Source organism: Bombyx mori, chromosome 8 (genome assembly GCF_030269925.1).
Source record: "Bombyx mori chromosome 8, ASM3026992v2".
NCBI lineage: Eukaryota > Metazoa > Arthropoda > Insecta > Lepidoptera > Bombycidae > Bombyx > Bombyx mori.
This window is the reverse complement of record NC_085114.1, coordinates 10,492,896-10,515,306: the sequence shown is the minus strand read 5'-3', so window position 1 is coordinate 10,515,306 and position 22,411 is coordinate 10,492,896. Positions and strand designations below refer to the sequence as shown.

General features: G+C 37.3%; 3 protein-coding genes across 3 annotated transcripts; 2 read left to right on the top strand and 1 right to left on the bottom strand.

Moving 5' to 3' along the window:
* The first annotated feature begins 334 nt into the window (after positions 1–334).
* On the top strand, positions 335–2,620 carry LOC733049 (ALY). Its single transcript, NM_001044131.1, is given in 4 exon segments — positions 335–595; positions 1,246–1,462; positions 1,541–1,735; positions 2,368–2,620. Coding segments are annotated over 4 exon segments (765 nt in total). The 5' UTR covers positions 335–391; the 3' UTR covers positions 2,517–2,620.
* A 918-nt stretch (positions 2,621–3,538) lies between these two features.
* LOC105842439 (uncharacterized) lies at positions 3,539–4,582 on the bottom strand. The gene is made up of 2 exons (XM_038012584.1): positions 4,571–4,582; positions 3,539–4,051 (listed from the first exon to the last, which is right to left on the bottom strand). Exons 1-2 carry the CDS (start codon positions 4,580–4,582, stop codon positions 3,539–3,541), a joined length of 525 nt encoding a protein of 174 aa, XP_037868512.1.
* Positions 4,218–22,035, top strand: LOC101744431 (cap-specific mRNA (nucleoside-2'-O-)-methyltransferase 1). The gene is made up of 14 exons (XM_004932131.5): positions 4,218–4,596; positions 7,510–7,611; positions 14,287–14,801; positions 15,346–15,489; positions 15,605–15,878; positions 16,654–16,850; positions 17,222–17,405; positions 18,651–18,876; positions 18,967–19,081; positions 19,190–19,433; positions 19,510–19,610; positions 20,231–20,346; positions 21,372–21,610; positions 21,751–22,035. The coding sequence occupies exons 1-14, from the start codon at positions 4,584–4,586 to the stop codon at positions 21,996–21,998; spliced, it is 2,718 nt and encodes a 905-aa protein (XP_004932188.1). The 5' UTR covers positions 4,218–4,583; the 3' UTR covers positions 21,999–22,035.
* The last annotated feature ends 376 nt before the right edge of the window (positions 22,036–22,411 follow it).

The following is a 22,411-nucleotide window of genomic DNA, read 5'->3' as shown; positions in this document are numbered from 1 at the left end:
CAAAAATCTCGAACCATAAATAATACACTTCTTAATATTTGAATTTTGAGTGCATTAGCATTACGTGATTTGATTACCTAGTTAAAGATTAAAACTAAGCGCTTAATTTTTTAAACAGAAAGATTTGACCAAATCAACTGGTAAATGTAAAATAAAATAAACTAAGACAGATGTGTAAGATAGTCTTTATTGACTATAATTTCTACCAAATTTAAAGCTCAACAATTTTTTTCAATCTACTGTTGAACTAATATTAGCAATCTGGCAATAACGAATCTTTTCTTCGGCCATTTTGTCACCGTCTACTTGGGAAGGAAGAGTTCTAAAAGGATTGTTTTTGTTTTTGACTTAATTTTCATAGAAAAAATATTTAGAATTTCAAATAATCACCATGGTTGATCAAATTGAAATGGCACTGGATGATATTATAAAAGCCAACAAAAAGACAAGGATTGGAGGTGGTGCTGGAAGAAAATTTGATGCAAACAAAAGAACAGGACGTGGAGGCGGTGCTGGATTTCGTAGCAACCGCTCTGGTGGTGTACAACGAGGTAGAAATCGTGGAGGCATAACGAAATCTACCAACTATTCGAGGGTAATTCCAATAATTAGATGATTCTAAAATTACAAATGGCGGGCAAATGTGACGCATCAATGTATCTAATTTGTTCTCAAAAAGTCAAGCAACCATATGGACCATCTTGTTGAAATAGTTTTAGACGAAATTTGACACTTTGATTCAAATCAAGACCCTTATTTTATTCGTATCCGACCTATTTTCAACTTGAAACCATAATCCCAGCAACCATATTGTTATCTCCATCAACGTTTTTGTTTTGCATTGTTTACCTACATCTGCCGGAAAATTCTATGATGGATGCTGATATAAAAGTGTAATGAATTCGAGCAAAACGTTACTTTTGTGGAGATGTCTACAGTGCAGTTTTGACCAATTTATAGAATTGACTTCAGGAGTTGAAAAGTAAATAAATGGACTCCATGGACGGCTGAGACTGGTTGTGCTTCATAACTTATTAGTCTTGTGTCTGTGTGATGAAAGTGATAAAACAGTTCTATATTTTAATTTTCGAAAAAAAACATGTAAACTACATCAAATGTTATTTTATCAAGTGGTTCAGATGTCAATGTATTAATTTTAGTGCCTAAGCTTTGAGTTTTTATTATATTCAAAGGAGGCATAGAGAGTAGCCACATGGCTAGCTCTATGAAGGATGACCTTTTCAGGGTGATGTGAACAGCACTTGGAAACATGATATGTTCAATGATTTTGGTGAGAGGAAACTTCAAAGAAACAGTGGGACCATAACAACTGGTCCTACCAAGCTGCTTGTATCCAATTTGGACTTTGGAGTATCAGATTCAGATATAAAGGAACTATTTTCGGAATTTGGCATCCTCAAAAGTGCATCTGTACATTATGATCGGTCAGGTAGATCTTTAGGTATGTATCACAAAGCATAAAAACTTAGTTTGTTCCATTAAGTATTTCATCATACAAGATATTTTTAAATTTTTTTAGGTACTGCAGATGTTGTGTTTGAAAGAAAAGCAGATGCTGTGAAGGCTATGAAACAGTATAACGGAGTGCCACTTGATGGACGGGCAATGAATATACAATTGGCAACATCTGAAATCAATACTTTAAGGCCCGAGGCTAGAAATCGAATTGGTGGTGCGAGTGTGGGAGGTACTATACGAAACAATCCTAAAAGAGGTAAGATATTTTCCAGGATTTGTTTGTATGGGAGGAGTGATAACAAATTACATCATTGTGATTTGTGACAAATCACCATATACAAGATGGCCTCTTAGTCGAATCAATCTGGAAACACCTAGTTATTGTCGGAAAGATACTTCAATAAGGCCATTGGTCATGATAATCGCCATATTGTTGCTGCCGCTGACTATTTCTACCCACAGCAGAGACTAACTGTTGATGTCCTAGACACATAATTACGGATCCATCAGATCCAATAACTCTTGCATTAGACACCTGCTTTAACACTAACCATACTCATTGAACTCTAAAGAGTTTGATGTGCAACCTAATCCATAGACAGACTACTGATCTGGTAGTAGATTCATTTGCAAAGCAGCTGCCCATGAATTGTGTTAGACCTCTTTCGGAGGTGTTCAACTGTTAGCAAACCCTTCTCTTCTGGCTAAGCATTCGTGGTGTAACTGGAAAGGCCTCCGGCCCTAAATCCTTCATTTAAAAAAACATTATTAAAATTAATTACTTTTTTTAAAACTGATATTTTCCCACTAGTTCTTGTTGTACATTTTCACTTTACTGTTTGCAAGTTACAAATTACTAGAAATCCATTAATTATTTTATTTTTGAAGGAGGTGGAGGAATTAGAAATCAAAGCAATAGTGGAGCACGTGGGGGAAACAGAAGAGGACGTGGTGGTGCAGGCAGAGGCAAACGACCAGTACCTACTGCAGAACAATTAGATGCAGAGCTTGATGCATATGTGAAAGAAATCAAGTGAATAACTAATGAGAATGTGCATAGACACTCAGTTTTATCTTAAAATATGAATGAATAAGCTTTGTGTTCTCAATGTTCTAGATTAATTGTAAAAGTATAGGTTATACTAATAAAAGACTACGAATTATAAAGAAATTATAATTCTAGTACATGTATTAAATTGGATAAATAAACCCAGATTTGAAATTTTCTTGTATAGATTTCTTTTTAGTCTGTAGTTGTGTACACAAGTGTAAACATTTTTAAGGAGGTTATCGTAATTCAACTGTATTACAGTGAATGCATCTGCATTCGGCATCTGCCGATTTGGAAACTGCCTAGATCTTAAGCGTATCACTGCTCCACCTCCAAACATCACTACCTGTGTAGGTTAAAAATTATACGTAGCTACTGGTGATGTTATTCGTTCAATGTGGAAGTCTGTCAAAAACAATGAGAAATACTTTTTCAAAAAATTTTCATGGTCATTACACTCAATTTCAGCACATCAACAGTCATATTTAAAGCTACGGCAACATCAAAGTTCATTTATAAAAGGAGTTGTCGTACCCCCTTACAGGGGCACGGAACGGGCCTCGGGCAAACCCCACTGCTTGGACAGAAGCTCCCTGCCACACAGGTCGGGGGTGATGTGGGTGCAGGGTGAGCTTTATAGGGGAGAGAGCTGTTCGCAACGTGCTCGGCTACAAATGACATCGACATATATACATAATACGATGGGCTTGCGCCGGTTGAAGGAGGACGCCCGGCGCCAGGGTCCCTCCGGCGTCGTATTGTCCTCTGCCTTTTTTTTCCTTGCAAACTAACTACAGGGACAACAGTCAGTAGAACGAGGGGCCCGCCACCGGCCCAATTTAAGGCGCTAACCCGTTCCAGGCTCCCCATAAGGGGGGGAGCGGTCCACCCACGGGGCTGGTGAAATGGGTCCCCATAGGAGGGCAGGGGGGGGACGATGAGTGTGGACAGCTCAGTCCCGGGGGGGCACTCATTATGAGCACTCCCATATCACTCCGGTTAAGCCGACTATCTTGCCATAGCAGGGGGTTCTAGTAGCTCCCTTGACAGCGCCCGACCATCAGGTGGTCTGGCGTGCAAGGGAGCTATTTTGTGAAGATGCTCGTGGGATCCATCGTCAGCCCGCTTGTAAGGATTACGATCTATCCGGAACTCCTCGAGCGACTCCACATTTAGATCCCGGGCTATTACGTCATTTCTGACGTAACGCTCTGCTCCTACTATCGCGCGAAGAGCCAGATTTTGCTGGGCCTGCAGCCTCACCCGCATACGCTGCGGTATGAGGTGATACCAGGTCGCAGCTGCATACGTGATACTGGAACGGACATATGTCTTGTAAATGCCGAACTTAGTCCTGACTGGTAACCTGGAGGCCAACACCGGCCAGAGGAAAAACCTCGCATAGCGGACGGCCGCCAACGCCGACATGGCGTGGGCGGTCATTCTCAAACCCCGGTCGATATTAACCCCCAGGTACCGGACGCTGGATCCAAGCTCGACATTGACGCCGCGGTGACTGAGCTGTCCCGGGACGACACTTGTACGGACCGGACCGAAGAGGATTGCCGTGGTCTTCACCACGTTGACCGCAAGTTCATTTATGAGGAATATTTGGTAATTTAATTACTGAAATTTGGCTGTATATACTCTATTTCTTTTGCGTCGCCAATACAACTTAAAAAATCTTTGTTAGCATATAAAATTTCATTGTAAAGTCTACAATCTGCAAAGTACTGCAAACCAAAATAATAAAACTAACATGCACAAGTTAAAAATGTTATGGCTATGTACCCTTTTATGCTTATAAGCAAGAAATGTGGAAATAACTATTCAAGAAATGCAAGGAGGATTGACCGATAAAATTTAAATAGCATAGGGTTAGAATTTGCGTTGTGATCTGAAATATAACTTTTGATTTTACTGACCGGTGTTTATGATATGTCGTAAACGACATAAAGTTTAAATACAAACTACCCAACTCTTTCAAAATACTCTTTACCATAACTTATTATTCGTACTACTGCAGCATAAACCACATACCTGCGGCGTCATAATGAACCTCTCAGGTACACTTTACTATCATAATTACTATGTATGTTTTATAAGATTCTATTAAAATTTCCACATTTAAACCGTAACAGTTAATAATAATGTAAAATCTAGTTTAATTAAATTAAACGCGGTCACGTTTCACTGTAGCTATTATTAAATAAACATAATAAGTACACTCATATGTTCTAAAGGCCTATGAATACTGGCAAAATCTATTTTTTTTATTGACCTAGGGAGACGAGCATACGGCCACCTGATGGTAACTGGTAACTGTCGTCCATGGACGTCAGCAATGTCAGGGGCAGAGCGAAGTCGCTACGTACCAATTTTTGGAGTACTAAGAATTTTAAATCTAAAACATTTGAAATTATTGTCATACCAAATAATACTGAATTGCATCAGGTGTGAAAGGTCAGGCTATAAGTGAACAAATGTTTCATACAAAAAGCCTCGAAGGACATCATAACTAATACCAAGTATCTTCAATAAATATAGTGAACCACTGGGAATTTAACATGGAGCTTGTGAAAGTCATGAAGTAGATCAATCATAAGATCTAAATATCATTTTAGTAATGAAAAGAGCTTTTATTTATATTTTTGTTTGAATGATAAGAAAGTCTCTTTAATACTTTCTCTCTCATTGTGAGTGTCAATGTGAGATGAGAATTAGTAATATAGCTGGGAACAATGTTGCTGAAGTCTTGGTGACCTTATTGAACTTGATAGAGGGTGTGGAGCCTTGGGAAACCTAGTAAAATCGACACCACTTTCATACGCTCAACTTCTTATCATTTTAATAAATATTTTAATTTCTCATATCCTCATATGCATTACAATTTATAGAGCTTCCAAATTTCATCTTTACTAATTATTTTCTCATTATATAGTCTGCCAAACAAGCTCACGGATCCTGGTGCTAAGGGGTTACCAGACCCATCAACATGATATTGTGAATGCCCCCTCCCACCATGCAACATGTGGTCTAAGCCTCAATTTTATAATATAATGACTATCCCATCCTTCTAACTGAAACACATTAAGCCTTTGTGGTAGAACTGTGTACATTGGTGGTATATAATTCTGCGGGCTTACACCTGACACCTTAACACCAGTTATATAATAAGACCATACCCTTGTTCAATATATTAGTTAAAGTATATAATTTCCATTCACATTGAAAAATTCAACAATAACTCCAAATAAGCAGAAATAAATTTAATTAAGTATTTTATACATTAATGTTATGTTGAAGAAGTGTCATAATGGTGTTGTGATAAAACTCTTGAGGATCTACATTACAATGCATATAAAAGCAATTTTACTGCTACTTGAAATTATCGCCATTCTTTCTACAAAATTGTCTGAAATGCAAAAGCAACAATACTCAGGATCAGGGTCAGGTTTAGCAAGTATGGCAGATTACATCAAGGGGTGAAAGATCATTTGGTTTCATTTATGTTTGTAATTAAAGATGCATTTTATTTAGGCTTAGCATCAACAGTTCGATGTTTTTCATTGAACTTGAATTAAACAGTAAGCATTCAAATAGCTCAAGAAAAAATTTGGTAAAGATTTTTTTTTCCAAATTTTTAACTTTAAATGACTCCTGTGAAATTGCAGAAATGTCACTTAAACCAAATAGGCTTTCACCCCTCGATATAGAGTTTATAACAGCATGTGCAGTATTTGTATTTTATTGTGCATTTTTGTGTTATTCAAAATAGCCTGTCAAGCAATCTACTGTAATCATTAAAAAAAATGTAATAATGAAGATCAATGAGACCATTTATTTTATTAGTATTGTCATTATTTAACTCAGTGTTTGAACTTCCTCGTGGCTCATTTTTCAAGTTGAATTATTATATTAAAATGCAAACACAAAATTAAAATGGCAATTGCATTCTTTAACCCAACATAGAAAACTCATATTTTTCATCAATAAATTACTGGTTGATCAGTATTGAGAAAATTATTTTGCTTTTTTAATTTTTTACTCTATTGAACTTGAATTCAATGCAGTACTTAAGTATTAACTATCCTACCTAAATAAGCAAGACAAGTTTTTTTCTATAATAATAATGTGGCTAATGTACATATTTTTAATATTCACTTTTTATTATATTATTACTACCAAAACAAGACACATAATAGCTGAACAATTCAACCAATACAACAAATTTTAGCCTCACTAATCATGGCTTGCTTACTAATCATGGCTAATCATCACAAATGGCAAATTATTCTTTAATGATAGAGAAATAAGGTATTAGCAGACAATCACCTGTGGATTAAAAAAAAGTATTCCCTGTTCGAGTTTTGAAATAACCCTACATCTTATCATTTGTTAAATCTCACACTCACCATCAATTCAACCATTATACTTTTCTCCCATCAAAGGCAATAAAAAACTCCATTGTGTTTACTTCTAATATATTTACCAAATATGTGATACTGTACGCCCGCGCTCGGGTGTGGTACATCAGCTATTTCTGCCGCGAAACAGTTGATTTCGGCTTTAAGAGTGGGATTGCCCTTAAATAATACAAATGAGATTTCAATCTCATGTCCCAAAACAGATGGCGGCATTCACATTGTGAACTCAGGGTTGTGAGCTCTTTCACCCAACTGCTATAAATAAAATGTTTTGATGCTGTTTCGTTTGTGACCGAGGAGGAGTTGACGCTGATGCATATCGTGCTCATATACATACACGTGTCGAACCAGCTATCCCACTACAACTAAGATCAAAGCCTCGATTTTGTGGGAATAACGGCTATCCTTAGAACCGGAAGGGATGCTTCGCACGCATTTCAAGCTGTTATAAATATTGAAATTTGTATAACAATGAAATACGTTCATTATTTTCGTTCAATCAAAGTTAACAAGATTCTCGTCTAATACTTATTGTTATTAAATACTTATCAGATACATCAGATGAAGGTTCCAGCAGTGAAGAAAGCAGAAAACCAGCGAAGTGCTCGAGAAGCAATACATATGGTGCATCTTCAACTACATCACATGGATCTGGTTTGTAGTTTTGTTACATAAAAAGACTTGCTTTTAGCATTTTGATATAACATAGTAAACATGCTAAACATTTATGTTATTTAAGGTCTGTGTGCTTAGTGCGAGTTTCTTAACGTTCTCGATAGCGTAAAAGTTAAGCCAATTTTTTATGCAGTTGGAACAACGCCCCTAGCGGCAAACGTACGCAAACGATCCCATTCCATACAAATATGAGCTAACTTTTACGCTATCGAGAACGTTAAAAAACTCGCACTAAGCACACTGATAGCTATCATCGACTGTATTACTCACGTGTAGACAATCACGTGTTCAGTAATGAACAATGCAAGTATAAATAAAAATAACATTAACGACATTGAACAGTGTGCTTAGTGCGAGTTCTCGATAGCGTAAAAGTTAACTAAAATTTGTATGAAGTTGGAACGTTTGCATACGTTTGCCGCTAGGGGCGTTGTTAGCTGGACAAATTAACGTCAAAGTAATTTTAATTACATAGTTCTACAACAGAGAAAACAGAGGAAATTACATAACCGAAAAAAAATAATGAAAACGGTATTCATTGCAAATATCAACAAAACCTACATAAATGAAATGAATAGTAATCAATGTTTTGCACTGAGATGGATTAAAATATCTATCCGGATTAAGAAAATATTTTAATTGTTGAAAATTGTATTGCTGAAAACACTTTTTTGAAGCATCTATAATATTTTACAGTTAAGAATATTTTAGAAGCCTGGATGCTTCTAAGGGTCGCCGCACACGGGCCACCGGCGACAACCACAAAACGCCGCCACCGAAATATTTCCTGTAATTTTCATACATTTTATATGTAGCGTGTGGCGGACACCGGCGTCAACCGTGTGCGCCGAGTCCATATAAAATGTATGAAAACAACAGGAAATAGGTCGGTGGCTACGTTTTGTGGTTGTGGCTGGTGGCCTGTGTGCGGCGACTATAAACTAATAAATAGCCGTGATGTAAAAGCCTTTCTCTTCCTATATTAAAAAAGTTTACGTTCGGTCTAATACGTTTAAAATTATAATTATTAAATAGTGAATTTTTTTATTGCTTAGATGGTTGGACGAGCTCACAGCCCACCTGGTGTTAAGTGGTCACTGGAGCCCATAGACATCTACAACGTAAATGCACCACCCACCTTAAGATATAAGTTGTAAGGCTTGTAGCGTGCAACATTCGGTTGTACTCGGGCGTCATCGGTCGCGATCGGAGTTCCCGAACGCGCAGGTGTCCCGTGACGTCACACGGCGAGATTCGCGCGCGTCGATTTAAGTGATTTGTAAAAACGTATTATAATTTTAGTTTGAATTGGTGTCATGTAGTGCCTAGTGACTTGTTTACTCTTTATACTTTTTATTAGAACATTGTACACATAATATTATATTATTATATGATTGTTGAATTGGTGTGTTTGACTTTTATGTGTTCGGAGCATAATATTCCCGAGAGTACAAATAACAAACTACAGTGGTGACCCCGACGTGATTCAGTGTACAAGTTATAAAATTAAATATAATAAATCGTTGTATTAACAAGAAAGACTTAGTGATGACTTCAAATAGTGACAAGATGGAAAATGCGAGCGAGGTTTGTCGTGTTGGCGTTAAAGTCCCGCCATTTTGGCCTAATGAGCCCGCGTTGTGGTTCGTACAATTGGAAGGACAGTTCGCGCTTTCAAATATCACGGTTGATGCGACAAAATTTTACCACGTCTTGGCAAATCTAGATTATAAATACGTGTGTGAAGTTAAAGACATTATAACTAATCCGCCAACGGAAAACAAATACGAGAAGATAAAAACGGAGTTGATTTCGCGGTTATCTGCGTCCCAAGAACAACGAGTGAGACAGCTTCTTACACATGAAGAACTGGGCGACAGAAAACCGTCACAATTTTTGCGACACTTACGAAATCTAGCTGGATCAGATGTACCTGACGAGTTCATTCGGTCATTGTGGACGAGTCGTTTACCTAGTCACGTACAAGCGATTATAGCAGCGCAAGTCGATCTCCCTCTAGACTCAGTCGCTCAAATTGTTGATAAAATTCATGAGATTACGCTCCAACCTCAGAATCAAGTGGCTGCAATGTCTACGGCAGTTCCCACAACCGAAGTTTCTTCTTCTGCGTTTACTATGGAACAACTGACACGCCGCATTGATGATCTCGCAAAGAAGATGGATGAGCTGTCGGCTATTTCCCATTCGCACTCGAGAACTCGAGCACAGTCCCCGCGCTGGCGTCAACGATCCCGAAGCCGCTCCAGCGTAGATACAAGGCTCTGCTGGTACCATCGACGTTTTGGTAACAAATCTACGAAGTGCCGGGAGCCGTGTTCCTTCAGAGAGGGAAACGAAACAAGCAGTCAGTGAAGACGGCGACTCCTGACTGCGGTAGTGTGACAGCTGGCCGTGTTTTTGTAACCGATCGTAAGACAAAAGTGCAATATTTAGTTGACACCGGTTCAGACTTATGTGTTTACCCGTATAAGTGCGTACAAAATCGACAATGTGTGAAAACAGACTATAAACTGTATGCAGCAAACGGTTCAACCATAAACACGTTCGGTTGGATAAACATTTCTTTAGATTTTGGACTTAGACGTGCATTCTTTTGGCGTTTCGTTATAGCCGACGTCGGCAAGCCTATTATAGGCATAGATTTTTTGTCGCATTATAACTTATTAGTGGATGCTAGACATCACCGTTTGATAGACAATATAACGTCGCTCAGTGCTCACGCTCAACCTGCGTCAACCGATTTATATCAAATTAAGTCTGTTACAGGTACTTCACGCTATCATGATTTGCTTTCTCAGTTTCCGGACATCACTCGTCCGGCTGGGGACCTGTCTAAGCGTAAAATTAAACATAATACGTTTCACCACATCCGTACCACTCCAGGGCCACCAGTATTCAGTCGTCCTCGTCGTCTAGCACCGGATCGACTCCGAATAGCCACCCGTGAGTTCGAGGATATGGTAAGAGCAGGTATTGCAGTAAGATCAGACAGTCCATGGTCATCGCCATTACACTTAGTTCCGAAGAAAAATAATGAGTGGCGCGTGTGTGGCGACTATCGGGCATTAAATGCGCGTACAATACCTGACCGATACCCGGTTCGCCATATAGGCGACTTTTCACATAACCTTTTTGGGTGTACCGTCTACAGCAAAATCGATTTGATCCGAGCTTATAATCAATTACCAGTAAACCCAGCAGATATAGCGAAAACAGTTGTTACGACTCCTTTTGGATTATTTGAATTTCCGTTTATGAGCTTCGGTCTTTGCAACGCAGCTCAAACATTTCAACGCTTCATGGATGAAATCTTGAGAGACCTTGACTTTTGTTATCCTTATATCGATGATATTTTAATAGGGAGCCAGAACGAGACATTGCACCTGGAACATCTGAAGAAAGTATTTCAACGTCTCCAGGACCACGGCGTTGTTATTAATGTTTCGAAATGCGTGTTTGGTGAGCCCCAGGTAGATTTTTTAGGCTACGCCGTATCATCTTCGGGCACCAGACCGCTTCTTCAGAAAGTGGAGGCGATCCAGAACTTCCCGCAGCCGAAAACTATTAAAGAATTACGAAGATTTCTGGGTATGGTTAATTTCTATAGACGTTTCATGCCTAAAGCTGCAAATATCCAAGCTCCGCTCCATAATGTTTTATCCGGCCCAGCTTTAAAACCCCGTACGCCTATTACCTGGTCAGCTGAACTGCTGGAAGCCTTTATCGCTTGTAAGAAAAGTTTAGCTGAAGCGACATTGCTAGCTCATCCTAACCCATCGGCAGCTTTGATACTCTGTACGGATGCTTCTGATAATGCAATCGGTGCCGTACTACAGCAAAAGACAGATGAAGGACAGCAACCACTCGGATTCTTTTCAAAAAAATTGAATAAAGCTCAAAGAAAGTATAGCCCATTCGATAGAGAGTTGTTAGCTATCTATGAAGCAGTAAAGCACTTTAGACATATGGTGGAAGGCAGAGTTTTCACTGTGCTTACAGATCACAAACCAATAGTCTCAGCATTCAAAAAAGCATCAGAAAACTGTTCTCCGCGGCAATTTCGCTATTTTGATCTTGTGTCACAATTTACAACCGATGTACGACATATTTCAGGAGACGATAACGTAGTGGCAGACGCTCTTTCCCGCACAGAAGCAATTACGAGTGAGCTTGATATGCATGCTTTAGCATCTTCGCAAAAAGACGACCAAGAACTTCAAAAACTGCTAGAATGCGGCTCTTCACTTGACCTACAGAAAATCAACATTTCTGGTTCGGGTGAGAGCTTATATTGTGATACTCGTAGCCCTTCTCCTCGACTTTATCTGACGTCACAGTTTCGTAAACAAGCGTTCGATAATATTCACGGGTTGAGTCATCCAGGAGTAAAAGCTACTGTAAGATTGATGACACAGAAATATGTCTGGCCTAGCATTAAGAAGGACTGCAGCAACTGGGTACGCACATGTCTCCCATGCCAGCGCGCGAAAATCACACGGCATATACAGTCTCCGGTACATGCGTTTATTCCTCCATCTAATAGATTTAGTCACGTACATATAGACCTCATTGGACCTCTGCCAGCTTCACACGATTTTAAATACTGTCTTACAGTAGTGGACAGATTTACACGTTGGCCAGAGGTTATGCCGCTCTATGATATCAAAGCTGAGACAGTGGCAAGAGCTTTCGTTACGGGCTGGATATCACGTTTTGGCTGCCCAGAGAAAATTACGACGGACAGAGGTAAACAGTTCGATGCACATTTGTTTAAAGAACTTTCTAGATTAACAGGAACCCATCATATTCAAACAACAGCGTACCATCCAGCCGCAAATGGTATGGTCGAAAGATTCCACCGCCAGCTCAAATCGGCAATTATGTGCCACGAGAACGATGAATGGTATGAGGTTCTACCTTGGGTACTTCTCGGAATACGTTCGGCATGGAAGGAAGATGTTGGTTCGTCATCTGCAGAGTTGGTGTATGGAGAGCCCCTACGATTACCGGGTACATTTTTCAAAACCTCGACAACAGAAGTCGTAGACCATAATGATTTTCTTTCCCGTCTAAGAGCCTACATCCGAAAGATCAAACCAACGCCTGTGATACATCATGGTACTTCTCCAGTTTTCATAAGTAAACAGCTATCATCTTCAAATCAAGTTTTTCTCCGCCAAGACGCTATTAGAAAACCTCTGCAGCCGCCATACACAGGACCCTATACGGTACTAGAACGTCGAGATAAATATTACAAAATAGATATCAAAGGAAAGCCTGCCACGGTGTCATTAGACAGATTGAAGCCGGCGTACATCTTAAGCGACTCGGAATCTCACTTTGCTGATTCATCTCCAAGCATTTCACGTTCAGTGCAAAGAACGAAATCTGGACGTCAAGTACGCTTTCCCGATTTTTATCGACCGTAACGGTCTCCGGGGGGGCTGATGTAGCGTGCAACATTCGGTTGTACTCGGGCGTCATCGGTCGCGATCGGAGTTCCCGAACGCGCAGGTGTCCCGTGACGTCACACGGCGAGATTCGCGCGCGTCGATTTAAGTGATTTGTAAAAACGTATTATAATTTTAGTTTGAATTGGTGTCATGTAGTGCCTAGTGACTTGTTTACTCTTTATACTTTTTATTAGAACATTGTACACATAATATTATATTATTATATGATTGTTGAATTGGTGTGTTTGACTTTTATGTGTTCGGAGCATAATATTCCCGAGAGTACAAATAACAAACTACAGGCTCAAGCATAGTTACAACGGCTGCTCCACCCTTTAAGCCGAAACGCATTACTGCTTCACGGCAGAAATAGGCGGGGTAGTGGTACCTACCCGTGCGGACTCACAAGAGGTCCTACCACCAGTAAAAAATTTGTTCCAAAGTAACAAGCAAGAAGTAGACGAAGTGGAGTTTTGAAACTAAACATGGTGAAACTAAACCGAAGTATTAATAAGGTTAGGCCAGCATGCCTTTGGTAGCACTTTCTGCTTTCTATAAAATATAGTACTATATAAGTTGTTACGTTGTATTAAAATATTATTTGTAGAAATTGTGATTATAAAATAAAGGCCTAAATGTGTTAATAAGACAATGGTTAAGGGTAAAAACTAGGTTATTGTAGTATTTTTCAGTATTATTATTCATTCAGCCAGTTATTATATGTAGGTATTTTATTAATATTGTATTTAATATATTATTTTATAATTAGTATAATAAAAACAGATTCGCATGTACTTATTACGTCCACGAAAACGAAATCGAAGTAGTCACGAATAAAAAAGAAGATGAATAGAATTATTCCAAAAATCATAAATTTACTTAAAACTATCAATAGCTCTTGATATAGCAAAATGGTGGTTAGGCGCCTTGTGAGCCCGCACAGACGGGTACTACCACCCTGTCTATTTCTGCCGTAAAGCAGCAATACGTTTCGGTTTGAGAAGTGGAACAGCAGTTATACCGTAAAAAAAAGACTTAGAACTGATTTCTCATTATGTACGGCGGCATTAATGTAGTTGATGTCTATGGGTTCCGGTGGTCACTCAATACCAGATGGGTCGTGAGTTCGTCTAATCAACGCAATAAAGTGAATAAAGTAATAAAAAAAATCTACTTTCAGCAATACAATCAGAAGATGAACCTGATACAGCAAATGAATATCATTCAAACCTCAGTACAAAACGAAGAAAAACCGAAATAGAAAATAGCACAGATCGAAATGTGAGATTAAGCAGTAGAAGCAGTATAAGTGAAAACTGCTCGTCGCCCGGCGAACACTTTGAAGATTACCGTCCTGTATTTAATGACAACGATGAAGACCAAGAGGAGAACGCATTACGACCAAGCTTTCAAAATTCTGATACAAAATTTAACAAATCTGTGAATGACATGAATGATCCCGAATATGCTTATACTGGAGAATATTCAGAAAAGTCAAAGCGAATGATGAGTAATATGGGTTACAAGCCGGGTAAAGGTCTTGGTAAATTTGAACATGGACGAACAGAGCCCGTTGAAGCTTCTGCACAAAAAGGCCGAAGAGGATTGGGCTTAAAACCTTCTATTGTTGGTAGTGTACCTGAGGACTTTAAATGGACTCCAGATGAATCCAAACCAGAGGCAAAAGAAAAAGTTGTAAGTATTATTTATGTCAACTTACAAGTTCACAGTATATCTCTATTAATTAGATGAAGTCTTAAAGAGTAAGAATGTGCGTTGAGTCTGGGTATTATATGGTCTGACGTTGGACACTTGAGAAATCTATGATGTTGCAGAAATACCTAGATGTCTCCACAAGGGTTTATCCAACTGTTTTAATTGAGGAAGCATTAGTTATTGTTGATGGCTTGTTCAATATCAAGTTCATTGATGCTGGTGTTATAGTTCAGTGCTTTTCACTGCATCATATACATGGTAATTATTGGCACGTGATAACTCAAACTATATTGGCCATCAACCACCGGCTCAGCTTGTCGCAATGCTTTACGAAATCAACGCATTTTCTTCATTCTTCTTGCTCTCTATTATTCTGTTTTGTTCTTTTAATTTAAATTTTAAATTCTACTTTTGTTGGCTCTGTGGGTTTTCCATGATTTATGGTATAATACTGTGGGCTTTCTAAATATTACACTCTTCTGGTATTATCTACTAAGGGGATAAATGTTAATACTGTTTACAGATCTGGATGAGTCCCGCCCCAGATGAACCGCTTTCTGGTGACCAGTTGGAGGAATGGTTGAAGAAGGGATCAAAAAAGTTGACTATAGATGACGAAACAGACTTTGTAGAACCCCATATTCTAAAAGGAGTTTTGAAAGCAAAGGTTCCGTTTTTTATCATTTGTATTATTTTATTACGACTTATTAGCAGGCATCAAAATGATATTCTTAAAAATATCTTAAATAAAATGTTGAAAAATTGTTTCCTTGTGTTTTCAGACAATCTTTGATGATTTAGATGACGAAGACCTGAGGCATGCTCGTTTTAGAAGCAATCCATATGAAACTATTGGTTCAGTGATATTTTTGAACCGGGCTGCCGTTAAAATGGCGAACATAGATGCAGTTTGTGATTTTGTCTTCACTAATCCAAAAAAACAAAATGGAGAAGAAGTCATAGACAAAAAAGAGATCTTGTATTTTGCTGATGTATGTGCTGGTCCTGGTGGCTTTTCAGAATACATTCTATATCGTAGAGGGTGGAGAGCAAAAGGTATACCAAATTTCACTACTTGTCAGGTCTAAACTTCAATCAACACTAATAGTTTTGTGCATTTATATCCGAAAGTATGTACCAATAATGACCATATTAACGTCAAAATAAGAATCCTAAATCATTAATAAATATTTGCTTAAACAACGAAACATTGTGAAACATGAAATAGTATTAATAATAGTATTATCTAATGTTAAGTTTTTTTTATCATAGCTTATTCCAGCATTAATTGAGAACTGAAATATTAGGTGCATTTTTGGATTAATACAAGTGGATAGATGTCCCATGTAATGCGTTAAGCACATAACTATTGCCAAAGCTCACAGACAATAACAATGTGTATGTTGCTGCCTACTTCCTGACATCAAGTCAAAGTCTGAGGAATAATGTTATCAATTAAAGTTCAGTTAGGTGGCATGTCTAACATTTTGTTATTATTCTATGTGGAAGAGCTTCTTGGTCATCTGTGTTCAAGTTGTTGATTGTCACCGGTGTTAAATGGTTATTAGGACCTATAAAAATCACAAAAAGTTTTGTTTAAATAGGGTCTAGCTTTTGTGATATTATCGAACAGAAAATTATATTTTATTGAATTGAAATTGAATTGTATTCCATAAATATATATATTGGTGCTTAAGGAAGACATATGTATACCTAAACGCAGATTTGCACTTCGATATTTTTAGGACAGATCATAACTTAAATTGATTGAATTAAAAACTTACACAACACTGATACGATTCAAATGATACTCAACCTTTTTTTTTTGCAGGATTTGGTTTTACTCTAAAAGGACCCAACGATTTTAAGCTATCTGACTTTTACGCTGGACCACCAGAAACATTCCACCCCTATTATGGTACGAAAAACGACGGTAACATATTCGATCCATCAAATCTAATGTCACTAAAGGAGCACGTTTTGCAACAAACTGAAGACAAAGGCGTACATTTTTTAATGGCCGATGGGGTAAGTGAATTATCACAATGATCGATTTCTTGGGATAAGAGAACGACATTTCAATTTTCTTGACGTCAATTAACTAACATTGTGAGATGGAAGAAATTTGCCTGTATTGCCACCAATAATCACGGCAAAAATAACATCGAGGACTTAACCCCACTCGAAAACCGCAGAAAACCCTGTAACATAAGACGCCTTTAAATGTTATGTCTGTAGCGTGTGACGTGTTTAAATATCGAATTGACACTTATTTTCGAATTAACTTCGTATTATGAAGTTAGTCTGTATGGATATAAAACAAACATTAAATGAGACTACAAATTTTAATGGGTTTTAGATAAAAAAAAAAATTAATTTCTTTTACACATTGTTTTTAGGGATTTTCAGTAGAGGGACAGGAAAACATTCAAGAAATACTTTCGAAGCAGTTGTATTTGTGTCAATGCCTCGCGGCACTGATGCTCGTGAGAACCGGCGGCCATTTTGTGGTGAAACTATTTGATGTCTTCACACGGTTTAGCATTGGCTTGATCTACATTATGTACAGATGTTTTGATAAAGGTAACCTTTATTTGACCAAAAAAAAATGGCTACATAACAGGCGTCATTGGCGCCCTAGGATTGCAAATTATGCTTTTAAATTTATGTTGCTGGAAGTATACAAATTATAATATCTAGCAAATTAACAAACATGACTGCAATATATTTTTGTGTGCAACGTTATTTTTACATGAATACCCAAAAGTAGATGATTTTTAATGTGCATCCCCGCTCACACCGGAACAGCTCAACGTATTTAGAAGAAAAATCGATACGAAAATAATTCAATATAAAGAAAACTCATAGAGTGTCACTAAGGTTGAAATGATTCACGTATTGTTCCCTTATTATGACAGCTTAAAAATTTCATTACTACTCAACGAAATACCAGTATATAATCAGTTATTAATTCTAATTCAATCCAACGAAAAGACCTCCAAAACACGTTCTTGACGTCACCTAACGAAATATTCCGCCGCAACATTCTACGCCAATACGAAACAATAATTAATGTTGGTTGCTTCACGAGTTTATGACTCCACAAAATACTGAACCATGTTGTTTTTGGGCTAGAGACCAAATAAATAACATCTACATAGATGCTAAGAGATTAAAATCTAACCTACGACATTTTTAGTAACTTGTGCAACCCATTTATAGCAGTAGCCGTTGCTACTTTATTGAAAAGTACCAAGTTAAAGAAAACCGGGCTCGGGTTTCGTATTTACTAAAAATAACGTTGTATTGCCACTTCAATGAGACGGTCCCTGAGCTTTGGGTCGGGAATTTGGTGACGTCACATGTGTGTAACCGCACATGTAGGTACATATGCGGGTACGAGAGAATCGCACGATATTAACTATTAACGTAGATAGCTATTTTTCTTGGAGAGGGCAGTCAGCTGATCGGCCACAATAGATCATTAAATTTTAGTGTGATGAACGGGTTTTGAAAAGAATTAAATAGAAATAATTTAACAAGTGATGTCATGTAGCTACATTTTAACCATCGTACCAAAACCACATCGCACAACCCCTCGGGAACCGTGTCACTCAAGCGAGTATCTTATTATATTGCGTGTATGCATGATTTTTTTTTAAGTTAAAGAAATTATGAATTTATTGAATTAAAGAAAACAAAAAGTTTACTAGTAATATACTTAAAGCATGTGTGATAGATAAATTAAATATGAATTCTCTGATGTTATTGGCGGTTTCCGTTGTCTATGTTGGCGTACATTAATAAATGAATATGTTTATGTTTTAGTTTGTATTCATAAACCAGTGACTTCCAGACCTGCAAATTCTGAGAGGTACCTGATTTGTCTGTGGAAGAGGTCATGGACCGAGTCAGCAGAACATCACCTTTACACTGTGAACTCGATCCTATGGAACAGTACTAACAGTGATATTGATATTTTAGAACTAGTTCCTATTGACATCATACAGGAAGATACTGAATTTTTCGAATACGTTTACAAGAGTAACTGCATGTTAGTATAATAATTAGATGTCGTAATATTCCAATATTGAATTTATTTGTCTGAACTTTGTTCAATTAACCCGATCCAACTTATTTTTAGTCTCGGCGAAAGGCAAATACAAAATTTACTTAAGATAGCTGCATTTAGCAAACACAAAATTTTGAAAGAAATTTATCAAGCTGAAATGAAAGAACAGTGCTTGCAACTCTGGAATGTAAGTGCTTCAAATTCTCGACCGTACAAATGATGAGTTTACAGTTTCCCTAAGTTATTTGGGTTTTAACGAGCGAGGATAAATATAAAGAATCCGTTTCGGTTACAGTTGCCAGATCAAGTCAGAACTCAACCAAAACGCCTCAATCCCGATGAAACATTAAAAAACATTTTGTCCACATTAAAAACACCCAATCCTCACAGTCTGTTCAATTTCAAAACGAATATATTAAACAAGAAACCTGAATACATAGAGGTGGAAGGTGATTTGACAAATTTCAAGAATGTATACGACTGGCACTTCATGTTCCTGAGCGGCGGTAAAAATAGTCCCGATTTAAAAATATTCATAGGTAAATTAATTTTGTACAATTTCTTTACCAATTTAAAGTAGTGTTCCGAACTTATTAGATTGTATTTCATGTACAGGTTGCGGTGGAAAACAAGTTTTTCAACTAGAATCAAGCGGATGGAGAAGCGTTTTAGATTTGCAAATAACACTACCAGCTAAAACATTGGTTTACGGAGAAGTATGTTTTAAATGAGTTGCCATTACCTATTCATCTATCTATACTAAATTCTAAAAGAAATCTTTGTACTCAGGTACATCGGACTCCAATTCATTAATTTTTGATGTTTACCACGATTTTTTATTAGTTTGGTTTTGTATTTGTCTGCATCACGATTATGTAACATATTAACAAACCATTGTTTTTTTTATGAAATGTCAATAACAAATTAAAAGCGATATTTTAATACATATAACTAATCTGAATCTTTAATATCTTCGATTCTAAGGTGGAAATTTGATCACTGAGCGAAGACTAATTATATAAAAAATACATTTAAGAATACCGTAATCAATCAGTAAATATTTAATTATGTTAACTATTTTTTTTAAACAGTTTTTTTTTATATAAAAGAAGAAATAAACCCTATTCTGTTTTATTTTGTTTTCAACAATTTTGCAAAAGTATTTCATGAAGTTCGATATGCCTCCTTATCTTAAAAGGTCTGCCTCACTCACAATCGTTGCCTTCACATCAAATTCCATGTTGGAGAAAATAGTAATATCGTCTTTTCTTACTATCACTAACCTGGGGGTTTATTATTATTACAGCCATAAAAATGCTAACTTTCGCTGTTATAGATTGTTAAAGAATATCGTGGCCAAGGCAACAATCAGATGTACAGCAAATCTTTACATATTGTGGACGCACTTATGTTGGGAGGAGTTGATATCTCTGGATACCCCTTGAATGAAAGGTTAGTATTTGATTATACACACACATGCACATTCATGCGAATTTAATCGCGTTCTTATATATATAAATATATGCACAATAATTAAGCAAATATCTATAGTAGAATTATTTTGTCCGTGCAGTTTGGGTCATAAAAAATCGGAGCGGTGAAGCGAGTATTTCGCTCTCTTTCACTCACGAGTCTTATGGACGGGCATAGTAATGCGCATTATTGTTGTCGATAAACGCTATCGATAGTGTATTTAGTTTTGTCATTTTGTGGGTTAGTGATAAAAATGAAAGAAAAAATCACTAATCGAACCGTTACACCACATATCGTCGCAGCAAGTTAACGAGAACGGCAGAAATTAACACTTTGTAACTTTTCGAGATCCATTCTCATTTCAGTGAAAATTTTTAACACATTATTGATAATAACACTTGCTTGTGCAAGCAGATTCAGAGATTCAGAGAGCGAATGCACAAAATCACATTTCTCTTCGACGTACTATAATTTGCAGGTAGGTACAACAAATGACTCATAACTTAACAATGTCTCATCACCCTTCGTGTACCACCCCGCCGCCGTGTACCTGCCTTCGATACTCATTTTTTTTATCGATAATGGCGTTGCGCCCGCGCAACATGCTCACCGCCCTAGCCGAGCTATGTTTTATGACCCAAACTGCACGGACAAAATAATTCTATAGTTGATTCATGTAGTATATTTATTTTAGCACAATTTTCTTGTAATTGTAATAATTGTTCGTTTCCGAGGTAACCAAACACCCAATTTTGGATTTTTACAAACATTTCATTTTTTACAACAACTATTAAAATGTTGCACGTGAACTGCAAACCGGAGTAAATACTATTCACGAAATATTAATTTACAAAAACGATAAGTCATTATTACTATTTTATACCTAGTTTATTTATTTTTCTACTTTCTTTAGACTTCCAATAGGCGTGTTCCAGGAACACAAGGGTTTTAGAAGTTTCTTATAATATTTGAACAGGTACACACCTAATGATATGATTTTTCAGGATAAACCAATGCAACATATTTTGCACTGCCCTAAGTAAGCCCTTTGATGCTCACGTACTTCAAGTCAGATGTAAGAAGATGTTCGGGATGGAACACTTTGCTTCGGTAGTCAACAATCTCGAATACAGAGCTATGAAGCGAGTGAAGAGAGCCGTTACAATTGATGCGCCGGATCCATTGCGCAGAAACGAAATGTTTTACGTGGTTGGATCTGTGCTTTTCTTGAAAGAGATAAAAGGTGATTGTTCAAAATGTATATAGCCTATGGCAGACATCGACATACATACCTTAGTCATGATGCTAATAATTTCTTGAATGATAACTTAATAAAAAATTTTTATCGTCGGTTTTATGTATAATTTTTGTTTACTCTTTCAGAGCCCTGGTCATCGCAGCTATCGAAAAAAAGTGGTCTAAAATACTATTTTAGTATAGGTAAAGATAGGAAACCTCGTAGTGAATATTACATTCTGGAAGAAGCACGATTAGACATGATAGAGACATTCAGCAGTCGCCTCATGTGGTCCTGGGACGGAGCCGCTAGTGCGATACTCGATGCTCAACAACATTCCGGCCTCACGAGAGCCCAACTGGAAGAGTACATTGGTCATAATATCGATAGATAATGTACATGGCCGTTTTAAAATAAAAACCTTCTTTATATACTTTTCTGGCTTTTCATGAAATTGAAAAATTTTTAATTTTTCATTGCCTCTTAAAATACGCAACCGCACTGTCAACGAAAAGTAAATTCAAAAATAAAGTGACACTATAAAAAAAACTCCCTATAGTAAGTATAGGTTCTCATTTCTTGTCAGTTGCCTACGTTTGTCGCTAGGAGCGCTGTTTTAACTGCATACACATTTCAGTTAACTTTTACGCCATCGAGAACTAAAAACTCGCATTAAACACATTTATCAGGTAAATCATAGCACATTTTCTGATCTTGTTTCTTTTTAAATAATCTACTATTTAGTAAAGTCAGACCCTTTCATACAAATAAATAAATAATATCCGTAGTTATATATATATATATATA